The sequence below is a fragment of the Lissotriton vulgaris genome, chromosome 1_1 (assembly GCF_964263255.1).
Source record: "Lissotriton vulgaris chromosome 1_1, aLisVul1.2, whole genome shotgun sequence".
NCBI lineage: Eukaryota > Metazoa > Chordata > Amphibia > Caudata > Salamandridae > Lissotriton > Lissotriton vulgaris.
The window spans coordinates 1,019,672,923-1,019,693,153 of record NC_141685.1 but is presented as its reverse complement, the minus strand read 5'-3'; the positions used below and the strand labels follow the sequence as shown (position 1 = coordinate 1,019,693,153).

Below are 20,231 nucleotides of genomic sequence, written 5' to 3'. Positions count from 1 at the left end.
GGACGGAATACGTTAATACTTAGATACTGCATGCATTCTGTGGGGTTGGCGGAACGCACTGGCTCTGTTGTACCAGAAACATAAAATCAGGCAGTTTGGGGCATTGATGTCCGCTATGTGGTGACTGGGGTGGGTCGGGAGTATTCGTTTTTATCTTTAAGGGTAGTCTTCGGCCTCTGTTGGGCTAATGTGGCAGCTGTGTACGTCCTGGCACCAGCATGGGAAGAGCATTTCTGCATATATAGTTGTCAGCATATTGCTCGTGAGAATGGAGTGGGTGTTCCTGGGAGTTCGTTTCTTGGATTTTTAAATGTATTGTCTGTGGAGCATGTGGGGAACAGGTTATATGTAGCTACTCAGGAAGGGAAACACACAGAGACCAGTTTTTATACCATCAATGGGGTTTAAATTCATAAGCTGGAATGTGAGAGGGCTGGGTACATGTACCAAGAGATATAGGGTGCTGTCCTATTTCCGGAGACATCAGGTTACAATAGCGTGCCTCCAAGAAACGCACCTTAATGAAGAAGGGGCTCAGAAGCTGGCAAAGAAATGGCGGGCAGGTTTTCCACTCTTCACTCTTATGCCAGGGGAGTCCTTGTGTGGGTGGTCCCCGGGACCCCATTTGCCCTTCAGTATGTGGAAGCTGACGTCCATGGGAGATATATACACTCCTCAGAGCTAAGTTAGATGGAAGAGACATTGCTATAATGTACACTTATGCCCCAAACACAGATGATCCAGACTTTTTTCAGGCCCTGCAGGAGGTCCTGGTGTCGGAATTAGAAGTCCCATTGATCTGGGTCAGGGATTTTAATTGTGTGCTAGATCCTGACCTCGACAGGGCACGAAATTACGGATAACAAGAGGTTATGGGGAATATAGGATGTGTCAGACACCCAGCCCAGAAAGTGTACACCTGTTTCTCCCCCACTCCTAATACTCAGTCGGCTAGACAGGATTTTAGTGGCAAACCCAGACACTGTTGTGTCCTTCGAGGTGACACATCAGGTGCGTTTCCTATCTGATCACTGCCCTGTGGCTCATGTGGGTGATTCGAGGGGCCCCGGTTCTTCGCCCCTGGGCTTGGTTACCGGCAAAGGTTCTCGAGGACCCGGTAGGGAAGCAACATATAGAATCTGCCATAACTGACTATATCGACCTAAACTGGGAGGGGCCCGATTTGTCAAGGGCCACGAAATGGGAAGCTTTGAAAGCGTTTGTGAGAGGGGCCTGCTTGAGTCTAACATGTGGGGTCCGCAAACGGCTCCAACGAGAGCTACAAGAAGGGGAACAACACCTCCTAAAGGCACAGACTCGAGACGCTCCGGATGCACCGGACGGGGCTAGAGAGCGCGTCATCCGGGAGCGCATCCATGACATTTGGGACAGGCTCGACAAATAGACCCTCACACAATACAGACAAGGCTTCCATAGAGAAGGGGATAAATAGAGTCGTTTGATTGCCTGTATTCTCTGACGAGACAAGCCCCTGCCCCAATCGTGGCTCTGCAGGAGCCCACTGGTGGCATGATCCACCTCAAATATGGGGCTACTGTGAGTCCTGAAATCACACTTTCAGATAGTATATGCTGCGGACCCAGCAGTCAGCGAGACGGCTTACCTCCCTTACCTTCACGAACTAACCCTACGGTCTATCCCTTAATCGGCACAGAAAGAGCTCGAAGAGCCCCTAACACTGGGGAAGTTGTACTTCGCGCTGCAACTCTTACCGAGAGCTAAGTCCCCGGGAAGTGACGGGTATCATCCTGAGTTTTATCAGGCATTTGCGGGCACGTTTCCCCGCCTCCTATTATAGGTGTATCTTGAGGCCTTTGAACGAGGTGATCTCTCACCTAGCTTGAAGTAGAGAGAGATGTGTATGAATCTGAAGCAGGGAGGGGATGCACATGAGCTCTCGTCGTACCAACCAATGACAATGATTAACACGGATGCAAAAATTCTGTGTAAGCTCTTGGCCTCTCGTTTAGGGCAATACATTTGGTGCACGAGGACCAATGGGGTTTTATACCAGACCGAAACACGGCTATGAATCTGCGCCAGCTTAATCATGTAATGCATGAAGTACGAAGTCGGGAGGAACAGGTGGTACTGGTTTCCATCGACTTCTTCAAGGCATTTGATACAGTAGATTGGGGGTATCTTTTGGAGGTCCTACGGGTTGTGGGCTGGGACCCAAATTCTGTCGCTGGTTTCGCATACTGTACATGGAACCTCGCGCAAGGGTTACGCTTGGGGTGCTCTCTCTCTCAGATGAATGGCAGCTGGGTAGTGGGACTCGCCAGGGGTGTCCCCTTTCCCCTCTACTGTTTGCCTTGGCCATGGAACCATTCGCGGTCTGGCGGAAATGGATCAGTGGGGAATTAGACTGGGCAACACGAGCCACGTTCTCTCCCTGTGCCGATGATGCCCTGTTTTATTTGGGCTCTCCCTGGGACGCACTACCTGAACAGCTGCGTCAATTGGATAGATTTGGAGAGATATCTGGATTACATCGCAGTCAAAACCAGTACCTGATCTTTCCATTGGCAGGACTAGCCTCGGTGCCCCTGGAAGATCTTCCGGACCTGGGGCTGCATTGGGAGCGGGCGGGTTTCCGATACCTGGGGATACAGGTTGGGCCGAAGGACACACAGGCGCTGGGCAGGAACATAGACCGGGTAATCACGTCTCTACAGCGGTCTGTGACATTTTGGAACACCCTTCCACTGTCATTGATGGGCAGGCTGGCCAACACTCTAAGATGGTGATGCTTCCCAGGACCTTATATGTCCTCCAAAATTCACTATGCCCATTACCGAAGAGCGTCTTCAAAACCCTCAATATGATTCTCACGTCCCTGCTCCGGGCTTTCATAGCAGCTATGAGAGGGTGACTTGGAAGCTCCACTGTTTGATTTATATTACTACGCCGCTCAATTACAATCTGCGGCACATTGGCTGACTGACGCGGACAACTGGGAGAAACGCCTTCTGTCGGGCAGGGTGGATTCCCTGGCACTTCAGGAGGCGCTGATACTGGGCAGGGGAGCGGAAGCTGCTCTCTGCTACGTGGTGAGACATGTGACTGACATGTGGCAGCGGTTTGTCGAGAAAGTCTTGAGGAAAGCACCATTTCACAGGGAGCTATAGATCTAAATACTGGCGCCCTTTACAGACATGGGAAGGCATATGTCGTTTCAACCCTGGAGGGAGTCCGACTGCAAAGTACATGCTGACCTTTTTTCCAATGAAACATTTATCACTTATGAACAGGCGGAGGAGAGCTTTGACCTTGGGCAGGGCCAATTCCTACACTATAGAGATATTCAGGAGGTGGTAAAGGTCACTTGGCCACAATACCCGGACATGCCACATCCAACACAAACTTTAGATATCTTGCTCACGTGTGGTCTCAAACTGATCTCTCTCTCTCCTCTATAAAGCTATGAAACAGGACTCCACGCCCCCAGTGCCGGCGTCTAGGGCAGCCAGGGAGAGGGATCTAGGCGTCCAGATGGAAGAGAAACAGTGGGCATACATAGAACCCCCCCTTTTCTCTTGTAATGCTTGATTTAAATGGACGCACTTTAATTTCTTGCATCGCACCTACCTAACCCCGGTATCATTAAAACGCATTTCATGTGACTGGGATGATCGATGCCCGAGATGCGCCATAGAGAACGGGGGCTTTCTGCACTTCGCCTGGGAAGTGCCGGTCTGGCTCAAGGATGTACCAGAGTGGTCTCTAGCCGAAGAAGCACAGATGATACCTACCCGTAGGGATGAGAAGCTACAAGCGGAACTGATGATCTGGCGAGAAATGTGTACTTCTGAGTTGGCGGAGGAAGAGCCCTCCGCTCATGATGCGCTCATGATAAGCTCGAAAGTGGGGGAAGTGGGTCGGATGTGGAAGACCACCCTGATCATGATGGGGGCCGAGAGAATTGATTCCAGCAACAAGCGGCCTGGGTGTTATTTGTGTGTCCCATGCTTAAACCTCGCTGTGTTATACTCACGGATGAATATGTACCCCTATTGTGCCTTTTTGCCTCTAATGCTACCACCTGTACCAAGTATTGCCAATCACATCAAAGGTATGCTCCTGTATTCTGTATCATTGACAATTTGTTTGTTATTGCAAAATTAAAAATAAAGTTAAGAAAAAAAAACACACTCTAATGGCCAATTTCTACATAAACTGGATGGCTCAGTGGTCCCTCTAGTTAAGGAAATTCACATGTTGGATATTATGGTTTTAATGTATGGAGGTGGGTGACTTACATTCATGCAAATTGCAGGCTGAATTGGCCGGTTTTAGACAAATGTAAAGGTTCGCAGGGCCAAACTATTAAAGTCATCTGCCTTCAGTCTGTTAATGAAATGAACGTTAATTGCCAGAGCCCAAGAGAATCACAGTTTCTAAGACTACACTTGAAGCCTTTATCCTACTCCTTATCGCAGAACCTTCACCAGAGCTTCCACTCAATCAAACTTTATAAAAGTAACTCGCTACTTGCTAACAGAACTTTCTCTTTGTAACACCTAATTAGTAGGTATTTCTCTTACCTAGCATAATGATATTCAAAGAAATGTCTGCTGAATGGTTAAGGGCTGAATCGGTTCCCAGAGGATTTGAATTGGAAGCTTATCTAGGTTATATGCACAGATCTCAGTGGTCCGCTTTGAACTCAATAAGTTACTGCATCAGTGGTACAAATGTCTTCGTGTTCAAAGTATGAGTTAATCTATTTATATAGAGCTCGTTCAGTGACTCATTCAGAGAAGGAGTGGAGGATTTGTAATCGTGCTATGGTAGAAGAAAGTTTGCTGCGGGCAGTTCAGGAGACCTGCACCAAGTTAGCAGTCTTGGAGTCAAAGTAAAATAGTTATTACTGGAACTGGTACCACGGCATCTGTTATGAAGGTTGGAGCTAACAGCCCACGAGTTGAAGGAGATAAAGTAGGGTTTGAGCTGCACGAACTAGCACTGGGCGGGAGCTTGCGTAGGGCATGCGCTGTGGAAGCCAGCATGGGGTGTGCGCTGCAGTAGTTTGAACATGGCGCGCACTCTGAAAACTGGCCTAGGTCAAACGATATGGGAGCTGGGTGTCTTATGTAGATGGGTCACTGCTCTAGGATTTGACATCTTAGTTTGGTTGGAAAGAAAATTGTTTTGCAAAATTAGACACACTTTGTGTCTACACCCCCAAAATACAAGTAGGCGAATCCCTGCTAATATTTTTTGGGAGTCAGGCTGCAGGTGTTCCTGGACTAGTTTTCCGAAATGATAGGATCGTCAGAGTGGAAATAGAAAAGCTGTTTGCATTTTGCAACCTTATACGGTTAATTCTTTAACCCTTTGTGGTACCCCCCTGGGTAAGCAGATTAAATGGCCCAAAATGGCAGTTGTCTTAAAAGATTCCCATTCACCTTGTTCCTCGTGCCGTAACTCGCTCTCCTTCTTTCCTACAGAGACTTCCTGCCTCGAGGTTCCGGAATCGTCACCCGACGCCCTCTCATCCTCCAGCTTATCTTCTCTAAAACCGGTAAGTGGGCTCCCAAAAGTTCTTATGGATCTTCATGAAGTTAATTTTTACAACTCACTTGCTGCACAAGCTTTGCTAACATTGTAATGGCCTGGTTTTGTAGGCAATGGGTATTGCTGTATTTTGCCATTCATTTAGTTTTTAGGTCAAGCCTAGCGTGCTGCTCTAGGAGAGGGCCTCTTGGAATCACTCCAGACTTCCAATAGACTTCTCTGTGTGGGTCGGACTCCTCCCACACATTCCATTGGCCTTTGCGTGTGGCTTTCAAAAACGAAAGCACGCAAATGGCGGAGGTATGTCCCGCCTTTTTCTGTAAACGTTCACTCCCATGACCTATGGGTCTCAAGAGCAAGCGGAGCGAGCAGCGGCGCGCAGTGTGCCAGGATCAGGTTACTAATTAGCCCAGCGCAGTCGCTTTCACTTTCACAACCGCGCTAGGTTAATTAGTTAATTAGTAACCGAACAGTATCTATAGGCGGTTAATCACATGCCTTCCTGTACATGAGCACAAATTGCGTTACAAAAAGCTACACGTACCCGAGTACTTCACAGGTCTTTAAACAACAATTTACCTTTTTAACGCAGCTTTTACAATTTTTTTATTATTCCTTCTTAGAGCCCCCCCTCCATCTCCTCTACATATTGCTGGAGGAGTAGGAAGAGTCTCCCCCCCCCCCCCCGACCTATACATTGAGAAGCCTTGCCTGAAAGTAAAGCAGCATGCGAAAGGGCACGAGAGGGAGCGGGAGGCAAAACAAACAGTAAACACGGGAATTACCCTCATTCACGCACATGCTTCGCTTGCACGCTGCCCATGATTGATTTAAAGGGCTGCCGACACCCATTTTCCATCCGAAGTGCACCCAACGGGGCGATCCGCCCGCTCCCCACCTTGCACAGACCAGATTTAAGTGACCGCCCAACGGGTCATGGCCATCTCTACCTTGTCCTCCTTATCGGAAAAAATTCCCTCTCTTGGACGGCCTCGTCCTCGGGGCCCCCCCTTAAGACACTGTAACTAGACCTGTCGCTGCCTCTTCCTTAGCAGCCTAAATTAGTGCATCCTGCCCCCCCCACGTCTCCCCCTGGTGTGCCTTTCTCCTAACCCTAATCACTGCACCTTCAGTTCCCCCATGCCTCGTCCCAGCACCAAAAACAAGAAATCAACACGACTCCGTTCCTCGCGTAGGAAATGCAAATACCCCGTTCAATCCATAGTACAAACGCAGCAGCGTGTTACCCCCTCCACAAACTCTCCTCAGTATTTCGCCAACTGCTACACGAATGCAATTGGAACACCCTCAGAAAAATCTGCCACATGGCGTCCCAATGATCAGTAACTACCACCACACCCCATCGGCACTGCGATCTGCATACCCCCCTCCTTGTGTGCAGTGCCGCTCCCTCACCTCACCGGCAACACAACACTGTCATGGAGCACATCTAGATCACCACAACACTACACAGTCATGGAGCACATCAAGACCACCAAGGCAACGAAGCAGCGATCACCAGCATCCGGTGAAGGGGGTTGTCCGAGCCTGCAGCTCCAGGGCGCTTGAGGGACCACGCTGCCGGTTTGACATGTGCGCAGCAGAAGCCACCCTCGTCAGGACGAAAGGATGAGCAAGAATCGCGTCTAAAGCTTCCTGGCACTGGGTTGAAGTCAAGTTAAGTGCTACCGTAGGCCCCACTGTTATTTACAGGAATTATAGTAATTCCTGAATTGGCCTTGGAACGATGAAAGGCGGAATGCTATGTAAACTGTCGCCGGCGCATTGACTGACATGGCTATGTACACTCCGCCGTCCCCGTGTGCCTACAAACGCGCCACCCACCGTCCCTACCCTACTGCAGTACTAGTGCATCTCTTCTATTCACAGCCTTGCATTGCTAGGAATCAAGGCATGATCATTATGCGGACGAACCAACTCTTCATTCATTACCTTCGGGTTCTTTTTTTGCCTTTTATTTGATCCTCCTCTACCTACTTTTTTTATTTCATTGTTCCCTTCAGTAATGAAACACCCACTACCCCAGCAAATCGCCATGCTACTTCCCTTCTTTCCCACAACCGTCCTACATATCATTTGACTCCCTCTGTTCTTCCTGCATACACGTACACTTGTGCACACATACAAAATTCCTCCCACACCACCTACATTATCTCCCTTTCTAAAATCCGCTTTCTTGGTGTCTATCCTTGGCATGCAGATCCTTCTGCTCTCCCTCCACTTTAACACTCTCTTGCACCAGCACGTGTGCCCTTACACAGCTGGCGTCTCTTCCCTAAACACCCACCCTGGCAGGGTTGGTTCAGCCCCCCACATTTTCCCACCAGTTAAACATTCAAGGGGCTTCCTGTCTCTAAAGCATTTTGCCCTTTTGAGTCTCACTTTTATTACCTTGACATGCCTCAGTGGGAGTAAAAACACTTTCTGGACGGACCCGCAGAGGGTTAGTTCCACTGGAAGTGCCATATCAACATATTTATAATCCTTTTGTTTTCACAAATTTACTGCCCATATTCTCCCCGATTGCCAAGACCTCCGGTGGAATGTAGGCATCCGGTTCTTTCACCTCTCATATAATTGTTGATCGCATATTGTGCGGTTATAAGGCTTATAAGGTCCCAAAGGCGAGACCTTTCACATGCTTAGCAGTGAAAGTTCACATGCTTAGCAGGTGTTCCTTTGTACCTTGCTATGTTTTCCTTCTTATAGAAGCGTGTTCTAACAAACACAAAAACAGCGATTATCACTCCATATCTTGAAGCAGAACTATTTATAGTTTTTACTTAAGAAGTTAAAGGTTTGGCGTTTTTTGTCTTTAAAAAAAAAACTATGATTTTAGGTGACAACACCTTGCTTTTATTGTCAAAGCCAGGGTATTTTTTTGTTATAACATGCACCTTCTTTGTTGCAGATATAAAATGCTCCTTTTTACCCAGAAATCTTTTCAGAAGAATCCATGATCGTGTTGCACACCAAGGCTATTTTCACCGATCGCAATAGAATTTTTACTTTAAAACACCTGGAAGCATGTGGCAGACCTACCGACTTGTGACTCGATTTACCTTTGGGAAGAGGGTGTTCTAGATGTTTCTCCTTACTGTTTCGCTAGGAGGATTGCCCTGCCTTTTAAGTTGTGAATGAGTCTGTTATAGATATGTTATTGTAGCTCTGAGTAGACCATAGTTTTGATTCTCCCCCCCCCCCCCCCCCCCCCCCCCCAAGTGCGCAGCCCCACTCCCTCATTGTGTGAGCATCATGTGGCGCTAATGTAAAGATCATATTTTTTGCTCTAAACTCCACACCCCCGCCCCCAACTCCACAAATCGAAATGTTTTGAAGCTGGGCCCTCTCAAACGTATTGCCGAGGGTTTGGGAAGCCGGAGGGAGAGGGATAATCGCAGGGGGCGGGGATCATTTTAGGTGTGCTTTTCTGTGGCTCGTAGCCTCAAACAAACAGAATTGACCACAAACACTACTCTCCATAATTGAGGCGCTTTAGTCCCAAATGCAACTCAACCTGCTGCACTAATGATCGGTATAGCCTCGAGAGGCAGGCTATCTTCTCTTCTTCTTTCACTCCTTCCCCACCATGCCTGACCATCATTTCAATCTTAAAACGAACTGTTTGAGGCATATGAGCTGCAGATAGTACACTTTGCATTAGATCACCATCAGGTGTTGGGCTTAGATGTTTGCACCTTGTTGTTGTCTTTGAAGAAGTCTTTGTAGTCATGAGATAGGTGACTCCTCCCTTGGACAGTAGTGCGCATGGGCATCGACTCCATCCTTAGATTGTTATTTTCCGCCATTGGATTCGGATGCATCTTTTTGCGCACCGATTTGAAAAGTTTGTTTTATAACTTTTCGACGCACAAAACATCTATAACTCTTCAAATCATATTCAGACTTCGACTCCACCTTCATCTATTCGATTTGGGTCGTCGACCCGGGCCGAGAGGCCTATCGACGCCGCTGGGCCTACGGCTCATGGAAAGGATGCCGTTCAAGAAATGCCCCCCTCCAGTGTGGAGCAAAATTCCCACACAGTGACCATCATAAGGTCTGTAACCTGTCTCTCGCCGGAACATGACGAATCCTGCTGCCAAGCCTGCGCCTCTGTTCGATCGAAGAAGACTATCCGTGATTGCCGGGCTCGACGACACATCATGGCGCAGAGATCAGCTCTGGAACCAGTGGACATCTTTGATGAAGGCCCAGGTGTCCCAGAAGAAGATTCTGAAGAACTCAAAATCGTGTCAGAGGCAGAGGACTCAGATGACCCCATCACTCTTGGTCAACGAGTGAGTACTACTGCCCCTGCCCTAACCCCTCCATCCCAGCAAAAGGCACTGGTCAAGACTTCGCCTGCTGGCTCCAGTCGCGACCGAAAACATGCTTCAGAAGCCTCGCCTTCGAGCCCGGCTCCGAAGAAAAAATATAAATCTTCCGGTAGCTTGGTGCCGAGCAAACCACATGTGATAGTCCCACAGGCGCCTTCCATATGGACGCCAAAAAGACACTCAGCTCCGAAATCGGTTTCGATTCTGTCGCTGCCGAAAGACAAACCGCCCGAACACACCCAGGTCTAGTGATAAAACGGCTTCGAACACTCCCAAGCCTAAACATCGCCATCCGGCTAGGAAACCCAAGTCTACGGAACCGAAATCGACGCCAAAGGATTCTCCCATGCCTCCTAAGGACAAAGAATAAAAAAATCACGCTCGGAACCGAAAAAAGCGGCGCCGAAAGCGGTTATTGAGGAAGAGGAACTGTTTCATCCGGATCCTATCGATCCCAAACAGAAGAAAATCCTCATTGATCCCAAAACAGGACACGTCATAGCTGTGCCTTCCAACAGCAAGAACTCACATACTCCTGTAGAGAAGGACTGTGCCACTCCACCCATGCCTCCTTCTCCTGTACATCCTTCTAATCCACTTTCTCTCCCTAAACCAGTTACACCTAAGCCTGTAACTTCTCCACCACATACACCACCACAAAATGATGAAGATGATTTAGGGGGGGGGCGCGACCCTAGGGACCCGCTCACAGATCCACAGCCTATACCCAATCGGATTGCAGATCTGGTTAGACGACAGACACAACAGATTCATGAGTGGGAACTGCATCCAAAAGTTCTTCTACCATTTTTCCAAATGTGGGGCCAACCACACATACATCTGTTTGCCACACACGAAAACGCAAAATGCCCAACCTTCGTCGCCAGGTTTCCACACCCGCTGTCCAAGGGTAATGCGATATGGATGAACTGGTCAGGCAGATTTGTGTACGCTTTTCCGCCACTCCCACTGATTCCACTAGTGGTACGCAAGCTCCGACAACAGTCTCTAAAGTTGATGCTAGTAGCTTCCACATAGGCACGTCAATCGGGGTTCACCACACTAGTGGAACTCTCACTAGTTCCACACCAAATACTAGACCTCTCCCCGTTACTACTAACGCAGAACCATGGAGAAATAAGGCACCCCGATCCAACTCCGCTGAATCTAGCAATTTGGCTCCTGAAGTCTTAGAGTTCAGTTGCCTTAACCTTCCGCCTACTGTATGATCATCATTAAAGAAGCCAAGTGACCTAAAACCAGAGCTTGCTATGCAGCAAAATGGAAGCGATTTGCCATTTACTGCAGTAATAATCATATCAAGCCACTGGATGCACCCATCCAGAACATTATTTGCTATTTACTACATTTGCAAAGATGTAATTTAGCATACTCCTCCATATGTCTACATCTAGCAGCACTTGCCGCTTACTTACAAAACAGACAACACTTGTCACTTTTTAGAGTCCCATCAATTAAAGCCTTATGGAAGGCCTTAAAAGAATCATTCCTCCTAGATTACCACCATCTCTGGTGTGGAATCTCAACATTGTACTTACTAGGCTCATGGGACCCCCATTTGAACCTTTACAAAGATGTGAACTTCAGTTCCTCACATGGAAAGTAGCTTTCCTTATCGCAATCACCTCTCTTAAAAGAATACGTGAGATTCAGGAGTTAACCATACCAGAACCCTTCTTACAAATACATCGTAACAAGGTAGTCCTCAGAACAATTCCAAAATTCCTTCCTAAAGTCATCTCTGCTTTTCATCTTAATCAATCGGTAGAATTACCAGTGTTTTTTCAAAACCCAGACTCCGTAGCAGAGAGCGCTCTTCACACTCTAGACGTCAAAAGAGCTCTACTTTATTACATTGACAGAACTAAAACCTTTTGAAAATTAGAACAATTGTTTGTAGCTTTCTCTCCACCACATAAAGGTAATCCCATCTCTAAAGCTGGGATTGCAAGGTGGATTGTTAAATGTATACAAATTTGCTACCAAAAAGCTAAACACACATTAACAGTTCCCCCCCAGGCCGCATTCAACAGGCAAACTGGGTGCTTCTATGGCATTCTTAGGGAACATTCCCCTAGAAGACATCTGTAAGGCAGCAACCTAGTCTACAACACACACCTTCTTTAAACACTGTTGTGTTGACGTGCAAGCAAAGCAACAAGCTTCTGTAGGCCAAGCTGTTCTTAAAACACTTTTTCAAACTACTGCAACCGATACAGGTGACCACCGCTAGGGGAGATACTGCTGTACAGTCTTTGCAAAGTGTACTATCTGCAGCTCGTATACCTCGAACGGAAAATGCTACTTACCAGTATGCATCTGTTCTTGGCATGTAGAGCTGCAGAGTAGTACACACCCACTCACCTCCCCGGGACCTGTATCTGTTCCAGTAATATCTTACTTGGATATACACACATGGACATCTTTTTCTTTCTACTAACTCCATCATTTCCCATCATGGCGAAAAACAATCTAAGGTTGGAGTTGATGCCCATGCGCACTACCGTCCAAGGGAGGAGTCACCTATCTCTGGACTACAAAGACTTCTTCCAAGACAACAAGGTGCAACCATCCGAGCCCAACACCAGATGGCGATCTAATGCAAAGTGTACTACTCTGCAGCTCCACATGCCAAGAACAGATGCATACTGGTAAGTAGCATTTCCTTGTCTCTTTTATTTCCATTTTTTTATGAGCTACCGCAGGTTGCCACTCTTTTGAGCCAAGGGCCGTCATCTGCCCTAATGCCAGCAATCAAAAATGAGCCCCGATGACAACTTGTTTTAGTAAAACATTCATAACTGTGATCTTGTGGGCTCCTTGGTTCCCTGGGCAAAATGGGCTCCTATCTTACATCGTCCCTTTCATCTGATTCCTAAATCAAGGTGCCTCCTCTGCTTCATTTTTCTTCTCCCTTGGGCCATTGCTCCGAGCGCTCAAAGAAACACTGGTACAGCAAGTATGCCCTGGGCCCCTCATGCAGCTGTGGTACCAATGATACCTGTATCTCTGCAAAGCAGGATGTATATTCTGCCCCCTCAATATGGTCAGCACTTCTAAGCCAGATGGCCAAAGCACGCTTTCTTCTGCTTTGTGTAAAAAATAAACAAAGAAAATCACATCTATCCTGCCCACAGCCCTCTGTTACTTGGGCCCTGTTCCCTGCATAGCAATGGAGACCAGGGCCATAATGTTGGGAAGGAATAAGCACCGCCACACTCGATGAGTGCCATGACTGGGGTACAGTGGCCACTCACTGAGGGTAAGGAGTGTCTCCTGTTCTGTGAAGCAGACAGTGGTTTAGATAACTAAGTAGAAACTTTGTGCAGTATTTAGCGCGTTTAGCGCGTTTTCGCGCGTTTGGCATTTTGTTTCGTTTTATTTGCTGTGCACTGGCTGGGCTCTCCCCCCCCTCACACCTGCATTTAATTTGAGGAATACTCACCACCGTTTTGGTGGGCCCGGGTTCTGTGGGTGGTCCGGGGATCGTCTTGTCATCGGCGACCAGCGCCATCTTGGATTGGGTCCAGGCTTCTTTTGGCGGGCGCCATCTTGGAGCGTCCAGGCGCTCCTCCCTCCACTTCGGCGCCTATTTAAAGTCGCTCTTACCCGCGCAGCGGGTACGCGCAGCTAGGACGCCGTCACTTGCCGGAGTCTTGCCAGAGTCCTGCCCGTCTGCGCCCGTCAGCGTCCCGGAGGCGCCTTGGCGGCGGGCGGGGCTCTGTTCACCGAGAATGAGTAATCTGGGCCCTCATTTGGTGCGGTACTCATCTAGGGAGCTGCGCTCCTTGAATCATAGGGAGAGCTGCTGTTGTACTGTCTTTCCGGGCCGCTATAGGGGTAAGTCGCGATGTCCGGGTTGTGGCTGGCATCCGACACGGGTTCTGTCATCAGCCCCGCCTATTGACATAGCTGGGGCAGAGTATGCCTGCATGCTGTTAAACACCAGATCAGCTCGCAGCCATGCGCAACACATCTTTGAGCTCCTCGAGACAGAGAAGCCACTCTGCCTAATGTTGACGGAGACTTGGTGGGGTGAAGCTTCTAATCCTGATGTGGCTATGGCCATTCCGCCGGACTTTGACATCTTCAGGAAGGACAGAGCAAAGGGCAGGGGTGGCGGGGTCGCATTGGTGGTAAAGAAGGGCACGCCCTGCACTATCTTGCCCACTGAGGACATCCGCGGCTCGGAATCGTTGGCTTTTTCAATTGTGCTAGCGCCGCATCAATCAGTAAAGGGACTGTTAGTCTACCGCCCCCCTGGTCCGCTTGGGACGTTTTTTGCTGACCTTGATTCGGTGCTGGTGGGTCTAGCACTGAGAGCAGAACACTGCTTAGTGGCGGGGGACTTTAACATCCGGATGGATGATCCGTCGGACCCCGCCGCTATTAAGCTTTTGGAGGCTATGACTCCGCTGGGTCTCACCCCGCATTTGCAGGGCCCAACCCATGACAAGGGGCACACTCTAGACCAGGTCTTCTCGACCTCTCCTTTAGTGGTGAAAGAGATTCTCCCGGTCTTGTGGTCGGATCACTGGCTGGCCAAATTTGTAATCAGCGGCAACGTCAGGGCGCCTAACCCTGTCTTACAGCAGCGGGGACGAGCCTCTAGAGCATTTAGCAGGGTGACCCCTGAGATGCTGGCTCAGGCTGCTGCGACGCACCCTTGCCCTCTGTCTGGCGAGCTAGAGAGAGACCTGGAGTCCCTGCAAGTATGGCTGACGGAGAGGCTGAATGACCTGGCCCCAGTCCTGCCCCCCCGCCCGACATCTAAGCGGGTCTCGGCCCCTTGGTTTACCCCTGCTCTGTGGGCTATGCGGCAGCAGTGCAAGGTAGCCGAAAGGGCCTGGCGGGCACATTATGACAGCAAGGACAGGTCTGCCTACAAGGCTGTGGTTAAAGCTTACCACCGAGACATCCGCCTCGAAAAGAAAGCCTATCTCGCGGGGAGAATCGAAGCAGCTTCGAACTCCAGTAAGGAGATCTTTACCATCGTTCGAGAATTCATCTCTCCTCGGACTACTGCTTCGGAAGAGGGGCCCGTAGAATCTTGGGCGGCGGATCTTGCGTGTTTTTTTACAGGCAAGATCAAACTCATCCAAGACTCCTTTCTATCGAGCGAACCGGCTACATTGCCGATGCCCGAGGCGGGCTCGCCTCCCCCAGTTGCGCAGGGCGCCTTATTGGCTGAGTTTCCATCTCTGCCAGCCTCAGCTTCTCTAGCGCTTATGGGCAATTTAAAATCTGGGTCTCCGCTTGACCCCTGCCCTGCTAAGCTCCTGGGTAAACTGGCAGAGGTGGTTAATCCGCTGGCGAATCCTCTTCTCAACCTCTCGCTGAGTCTGGGAGAGGTGCCGCCAGTATGGAAGCAGGCAATGGTCATCCCGTTGCTTAAAAAGCCGGGACTTGACCCGAAAGCCCCAGCCAATTACAGGCCAATTTCGTTGCTGCCGGCCCTTGTAAAAATTCTGGAGAAGCACGTTCAGTCGGTGCTCTCCAATTTCCTGGAGTCCCATGAGATCTTACATGACTCCCAGTCGGGCTTCCGTTCACATCGCAGCACCGAGACCGCGCTCCTTGAGGTTTCTGAAACCATTAAAGGGGTGTTGGATACCGGGGGCAAAGTCATGCTGGTGTTGTTGGACTTTTCGGCGGCTTTCGACACCGTCCCCCATGAGGGCCTGCTCGCAAGACTCTTTGAGATTGGTCTGCGGGGGACGGTGCTCAAATGGTTTTCTTCTTTTTTGGCCGGCCGCCGGCAAACGATCTGGACATCATCTGACACCGCCGTAATGCCGCCTCTGGGAGTCGGGGTCCCTCAGGGCTCTATATTGAGCCCGACCCTTTTTAACATCTTTATGTCCCCTTTGGCGGCGGTGGCGGAGTCATTTGGTGCCCGGATCGTGTCGTATGCCGACGACACCCAGCTCCTCTTCTCTTGCGAGAGAGGGGCTGACTTTGACGGGGAGAGTATCCAGAATTGCCTTGGGGCTGTGTTCGCATGGTTCCAACTGAACAGCCTCAAGTGCAATTCCGATAAATCGGAGGTACTCTTCTTCGGGTGCGATACGGAGCCGAGCTGGCAGGCCTGGTGGCCTATCGACATGTTCCTTCCGTCCGGCTCTTCTCCCATGGCTAAAAACTTGGGGGTTAAGATGGACAAGGGGCTGACGATGAAAGCCCAGATCTTGGGGGTAACCGGCACTTGCTTTGGCCTGTTAAAAATGCTGCGGAGGTTCTTGCCTCTCTTGTCCGAGGAGCACAGGAGGCTGACGGTGCAGGCTCTGATTGGCTCCAGGTTGGATTATGCCAACATTCTTTACCTGGGCCTGCCAGAGTATCTGCTACAAAGGCTTCAAGTCGTACAGAACGCGGCGGCCAGGGCCATCTTCGGCCTAAGTAGACGGGCCAGCGCCTCTGGGTTGTTGGTGACGTTACACTGGCTACCCATCCGCAAACGGATTGCCTTTAAGGCTCTGACCTTGGCCTACAAAGCGCTCCATGCTGTGGGAGCTAAACATCTCCAAAAGAGACTGACCTTTTACCATCCGACTCGCTCGCTGAGGTCAGAATCTCTACTTTTGGCGGCTGTCCCGCGTGTGAAGAGGGCTCGCCTTGGGGGCCGCTCTTTCAGTCTGTTGGCCCCACAGATGTGGAATGCACTACCGCTCCCTTTGCGGGGGGCGTCTACTCTCCTTGATTTTAGAAGAGGTCTCAAAACCTGGCTGTTTTCCCAATAGGTCTGCCACCAGTTTCGCTTTCTTTTTGTTTATCTTTTAACCTCTTTTAGCTGTGTTGTGTTATTCTGAAATCTGTTTGCCTTTCCTAAAAGCGCCGGGACACTCTTTTTGAGTAACCGTTGCGCTATACAAAAGAATAAATAACATAACATAACATAACAGAAACATGCCTTCTCACCATGGTGCCTACTACCTGAAAGAAATGTAAATGCGTACACAGAAATGTAAAGCCTGCTTTGGAGTTTGTATAGGTTTTGAGTAATTGAGTCGCTTGAAGCTTCATGGTGACAAATATTTATTCTTTTTGAGAGATAATTTATTTGTCAATTAAAAGGGGTGCACCCTTTTCATGAACACACACACACACACAAATATTTGCACTAGATATAATTTGAATGCTTATTTCCCAAATGTATATTTTTAAAGCACCTGTTTTATCAACCATTTCTATTTTACCACAGCCTGCCTTATACAGCGTAATAAAGTTGTAAAATAATGACATTCACAGTGCTTTTGGTTACACCCTAGGACCTCAAGGTCGCATAAATAAACAAGTAACTATTCCTCACAGCACCAATCAGGATCTAATTATGTGATTCTCTGGTCCCTCACACAGGCATCTGTAGTGATCTCATTAGCCAACGGAGGTTTCATTAGGTAAAAGAGTATATTTCCCTTTGATTAGTTCAACTTGCATTCATTTTTCGTTTGTGATGTGTTATTTTAAATGCATTTATATTTGTCTTCTTTTTAGCCAAACCTTTGACCCAGTCTCCACATTCACTGACCCTGCTCCATGCCACTCTGTAGTACAGTTCACCCACTCTTTTTGTGCACTTTAACTGTTGCACGTTAATGAAAACAGCCTGGCAATGCGCCTGTTTGCGTCTCCAGGCTACCTTCATTTGCAAACAAGTTTTTTTTAGAGAGAGGTAGTTATTTTTTTTTTGCCCACATTTGTGTCAAGTAGGAGAAGCCATGTTACGTATGGTTTCCCCAGTACTCTTCTACCCTCGTCTAGCAGTTGAAAGCAGAGGGAGATGATGTGGATGGGCTATACATAACAAACTTATAGATGGATTACAGTGAATAACAGGAATGTTTTTCATCTTGGAATTCTGATGACATCCTAGACAACTCATTCTTCACTCTCTATTTGATGTCACTGAGATCCCATTGGTGAAAAAATACGTTAGTTACTGTTAACTGCCTACAGTTCTGTTGTGTAACTCATATGTATGAAAGAGATCTAGCTACTTGTGACTTGTATATTGAGTTCTAAAATGTCATGTCCAGTGGCACCGGTTGGGTGTCTTTATGAAGCCCTCACCCACCAACCTAGTTGGTGGCATGCTTCATCGGGCCCACCCAGTGACACCTAATGTGTCCCGGGTGTGCTTCAACACCTGATTACAGCGGAGCAGGTATCTTACTGAGAGTGCAGTGTAGTGAGAATGGTGAAGTGAGAATAAAACGGCTTGACAGGGGTCCCAGTGCCAGAGGGCTAAATTAAATTTTAATGAATGGGCTCCTGTCAGCGGTTAAAAACAAGGCAGGATGGATGTGATGGTGGCGGATTACGACCTCCTACATCCGGTGTAGGTCAACATGTTTCAGCCAGTGCGTTCTGTTAATTCTGGCTTTCTTCAGGACCGTTTGTAAGTGTGGGTGCATATAAACATTATAAAATTAAGTGAGTGTAGCAGGCTAGGTGTCGCACTCACTAAGGTGCTATAGGTGTTAAAGGGGGGGATTCCCTCCTCAAGCATACCTGGACAAACACATTTTCTAGCATCACCACGACATCTAGAAACTGATTATTATCACCAATAGTACCACCAGTATTGTTACACTTTTGCCGCCTGTAGCCTCCACACGCAGCACTTCCAAACGGCAATTTTATTGTTTTTTATTCACTTATGCTAAAAACTGTCTCTATACATGTTGTGTCTTTTGTCATGAATGTTGTTTGTCCAGGTATGCTTGAGGAGGGAATCCCCCCCTTTAACACCTATAGCACCTTAGTGAGTGCGACACCGAGCCTGCTACACTCACTTAATTTTATAATGTTTATATGCACGCACACTTACAAACAGTCCTGAGGAAAGCCAGAATTAACAGAAGGCACTGGCTGAAACATGTTGACCTACACCGGATGTAGGAAGTCGTAATCCGCCACCATCACATCCATCCTGCCTTGTTTTTAACCGCTGACAGGAGCCCATTTATTAAAATGTAATTTAGCCCTCTCCAGGGCTCGACAAATCCACTCGCCCGCTCGCATTTGCGAGGGAGAATGGATGAGGACGAGCTATTTTTAGGTCCTACTCGCCCTTTCTGGCGAGTAGGAAGTCAAACTAACTTTTGTCCTCTGTCTTTGAAAACAGAGCAAAAGTGACAACATAACATGATTTAAAGGCATTTTTATTGCTCATTAAGGGAATGAGCAATAAAGATGCCTTTAAATCTTGTTAACTTGTCACTTTTGCTCCGTTTTCAGAGACAGAGGTCAAGTGGGTTGCAGTCAGGTCGAGGGGATTTTCCATGGTACTCGACCAGCAGGACTAGTACCATTTTTCGGATTTGTCGAGCCCTGCTCTCGCACTGGGACCCCTGTCAAGCCATTTAAATCTCACTTCACCATTCTACCTACACTGCACTCTCAGTAAGATACCTGCTCCGCTGTAATCAGGTGTTGAAGCACACCCGGGACACATTAGGTGTCACTGGGTGGGCCCGATGATGAAGCATGCCACCAACTAGGTTGGTGGGTGAGGGCTTCATAAAGACACCCAACCGGTGCCACTGGACATGACATTTTAGAACTCCATATACAAGTCACAAGTAGCTAGTTCTCTTTGATACATATAAATACCCCTGGGGACTCGGACTACGTATCTGGTCCTCTCTCTCTCTCTCTCTCTCTCTTGATACGTCGTGTAACTTTCATTGCCATCACTAGCCAGAATACCAGATTCTAGTCCTGGTTATTTGCAAATATGGAGGAGCATAAGTAGGAAAAAAGGCGTTTCCCACTATCACGTCCTAAAGGAATCATAGGCTGCTCTGACAGGGCGTTGTGAGAGGCTGGTACTGTAGCGCTTGCTCTCCACTGGCCAGAGAGCAAATGGCCCATCATCTTTTGTATGAGGTAAGGAAGACTGAAAGGGTGGTGGGAAGCAGTAGGACACACTCCTTTACCTACGTACCCATACACCTTGCTATGTATGACTCCTCCATTAGTCCTCTAGACCTGCATAACATTTAACAGGTGAATGTAATTTTGGGAGCCATACATAACCTAAATCATAGATGGGTAAAGAATGAATATTAGAAATGTTTTTCACCTTGGGTTCTGGGTGACCTAGACCACTCAAGCTTTGCTCTTGTTGTCTATTTGATGTCACTGCACCCCTTGGTGGAAAACATCTGTTGTTCGCAGTGCCCCATTTATAATTCTCTATATAATTCATGGAAACCTGCAGTAGATGTATGAAAAACCTACTAGTAAATTCCTTAGCACATTATAGTTGTGGCTTCACTGCTTATATGTAATATGAAGGCCACA

General features: G+C 48.3%; 1 protein-coding gene across 3 annotated transcripts in view; it reads left to right on the top strand.

The window, feature by feature from the left end:
- Positions 1 to 20,231, top strand: part of DNM2 (dynamin 2) — a 799,525-nt gene that overhangs the window by 185,085 nt on the left and 594,209 nt on the right. For all 3 annotated transcript variants that reach the window (XM_086961600.1, XM_086961585.1, XM_086961594.1), the window contains exon 2: positions 5,475 to 5,548. In XM_086961600.1, the coding sequence (XP_086817726.1) occupies positions 5,475 to 5,548 (74 nt within the window). The remainder of the gene's footprint in view (positions 1 to 5,474; positions 5,549 to 20,231) is intronic.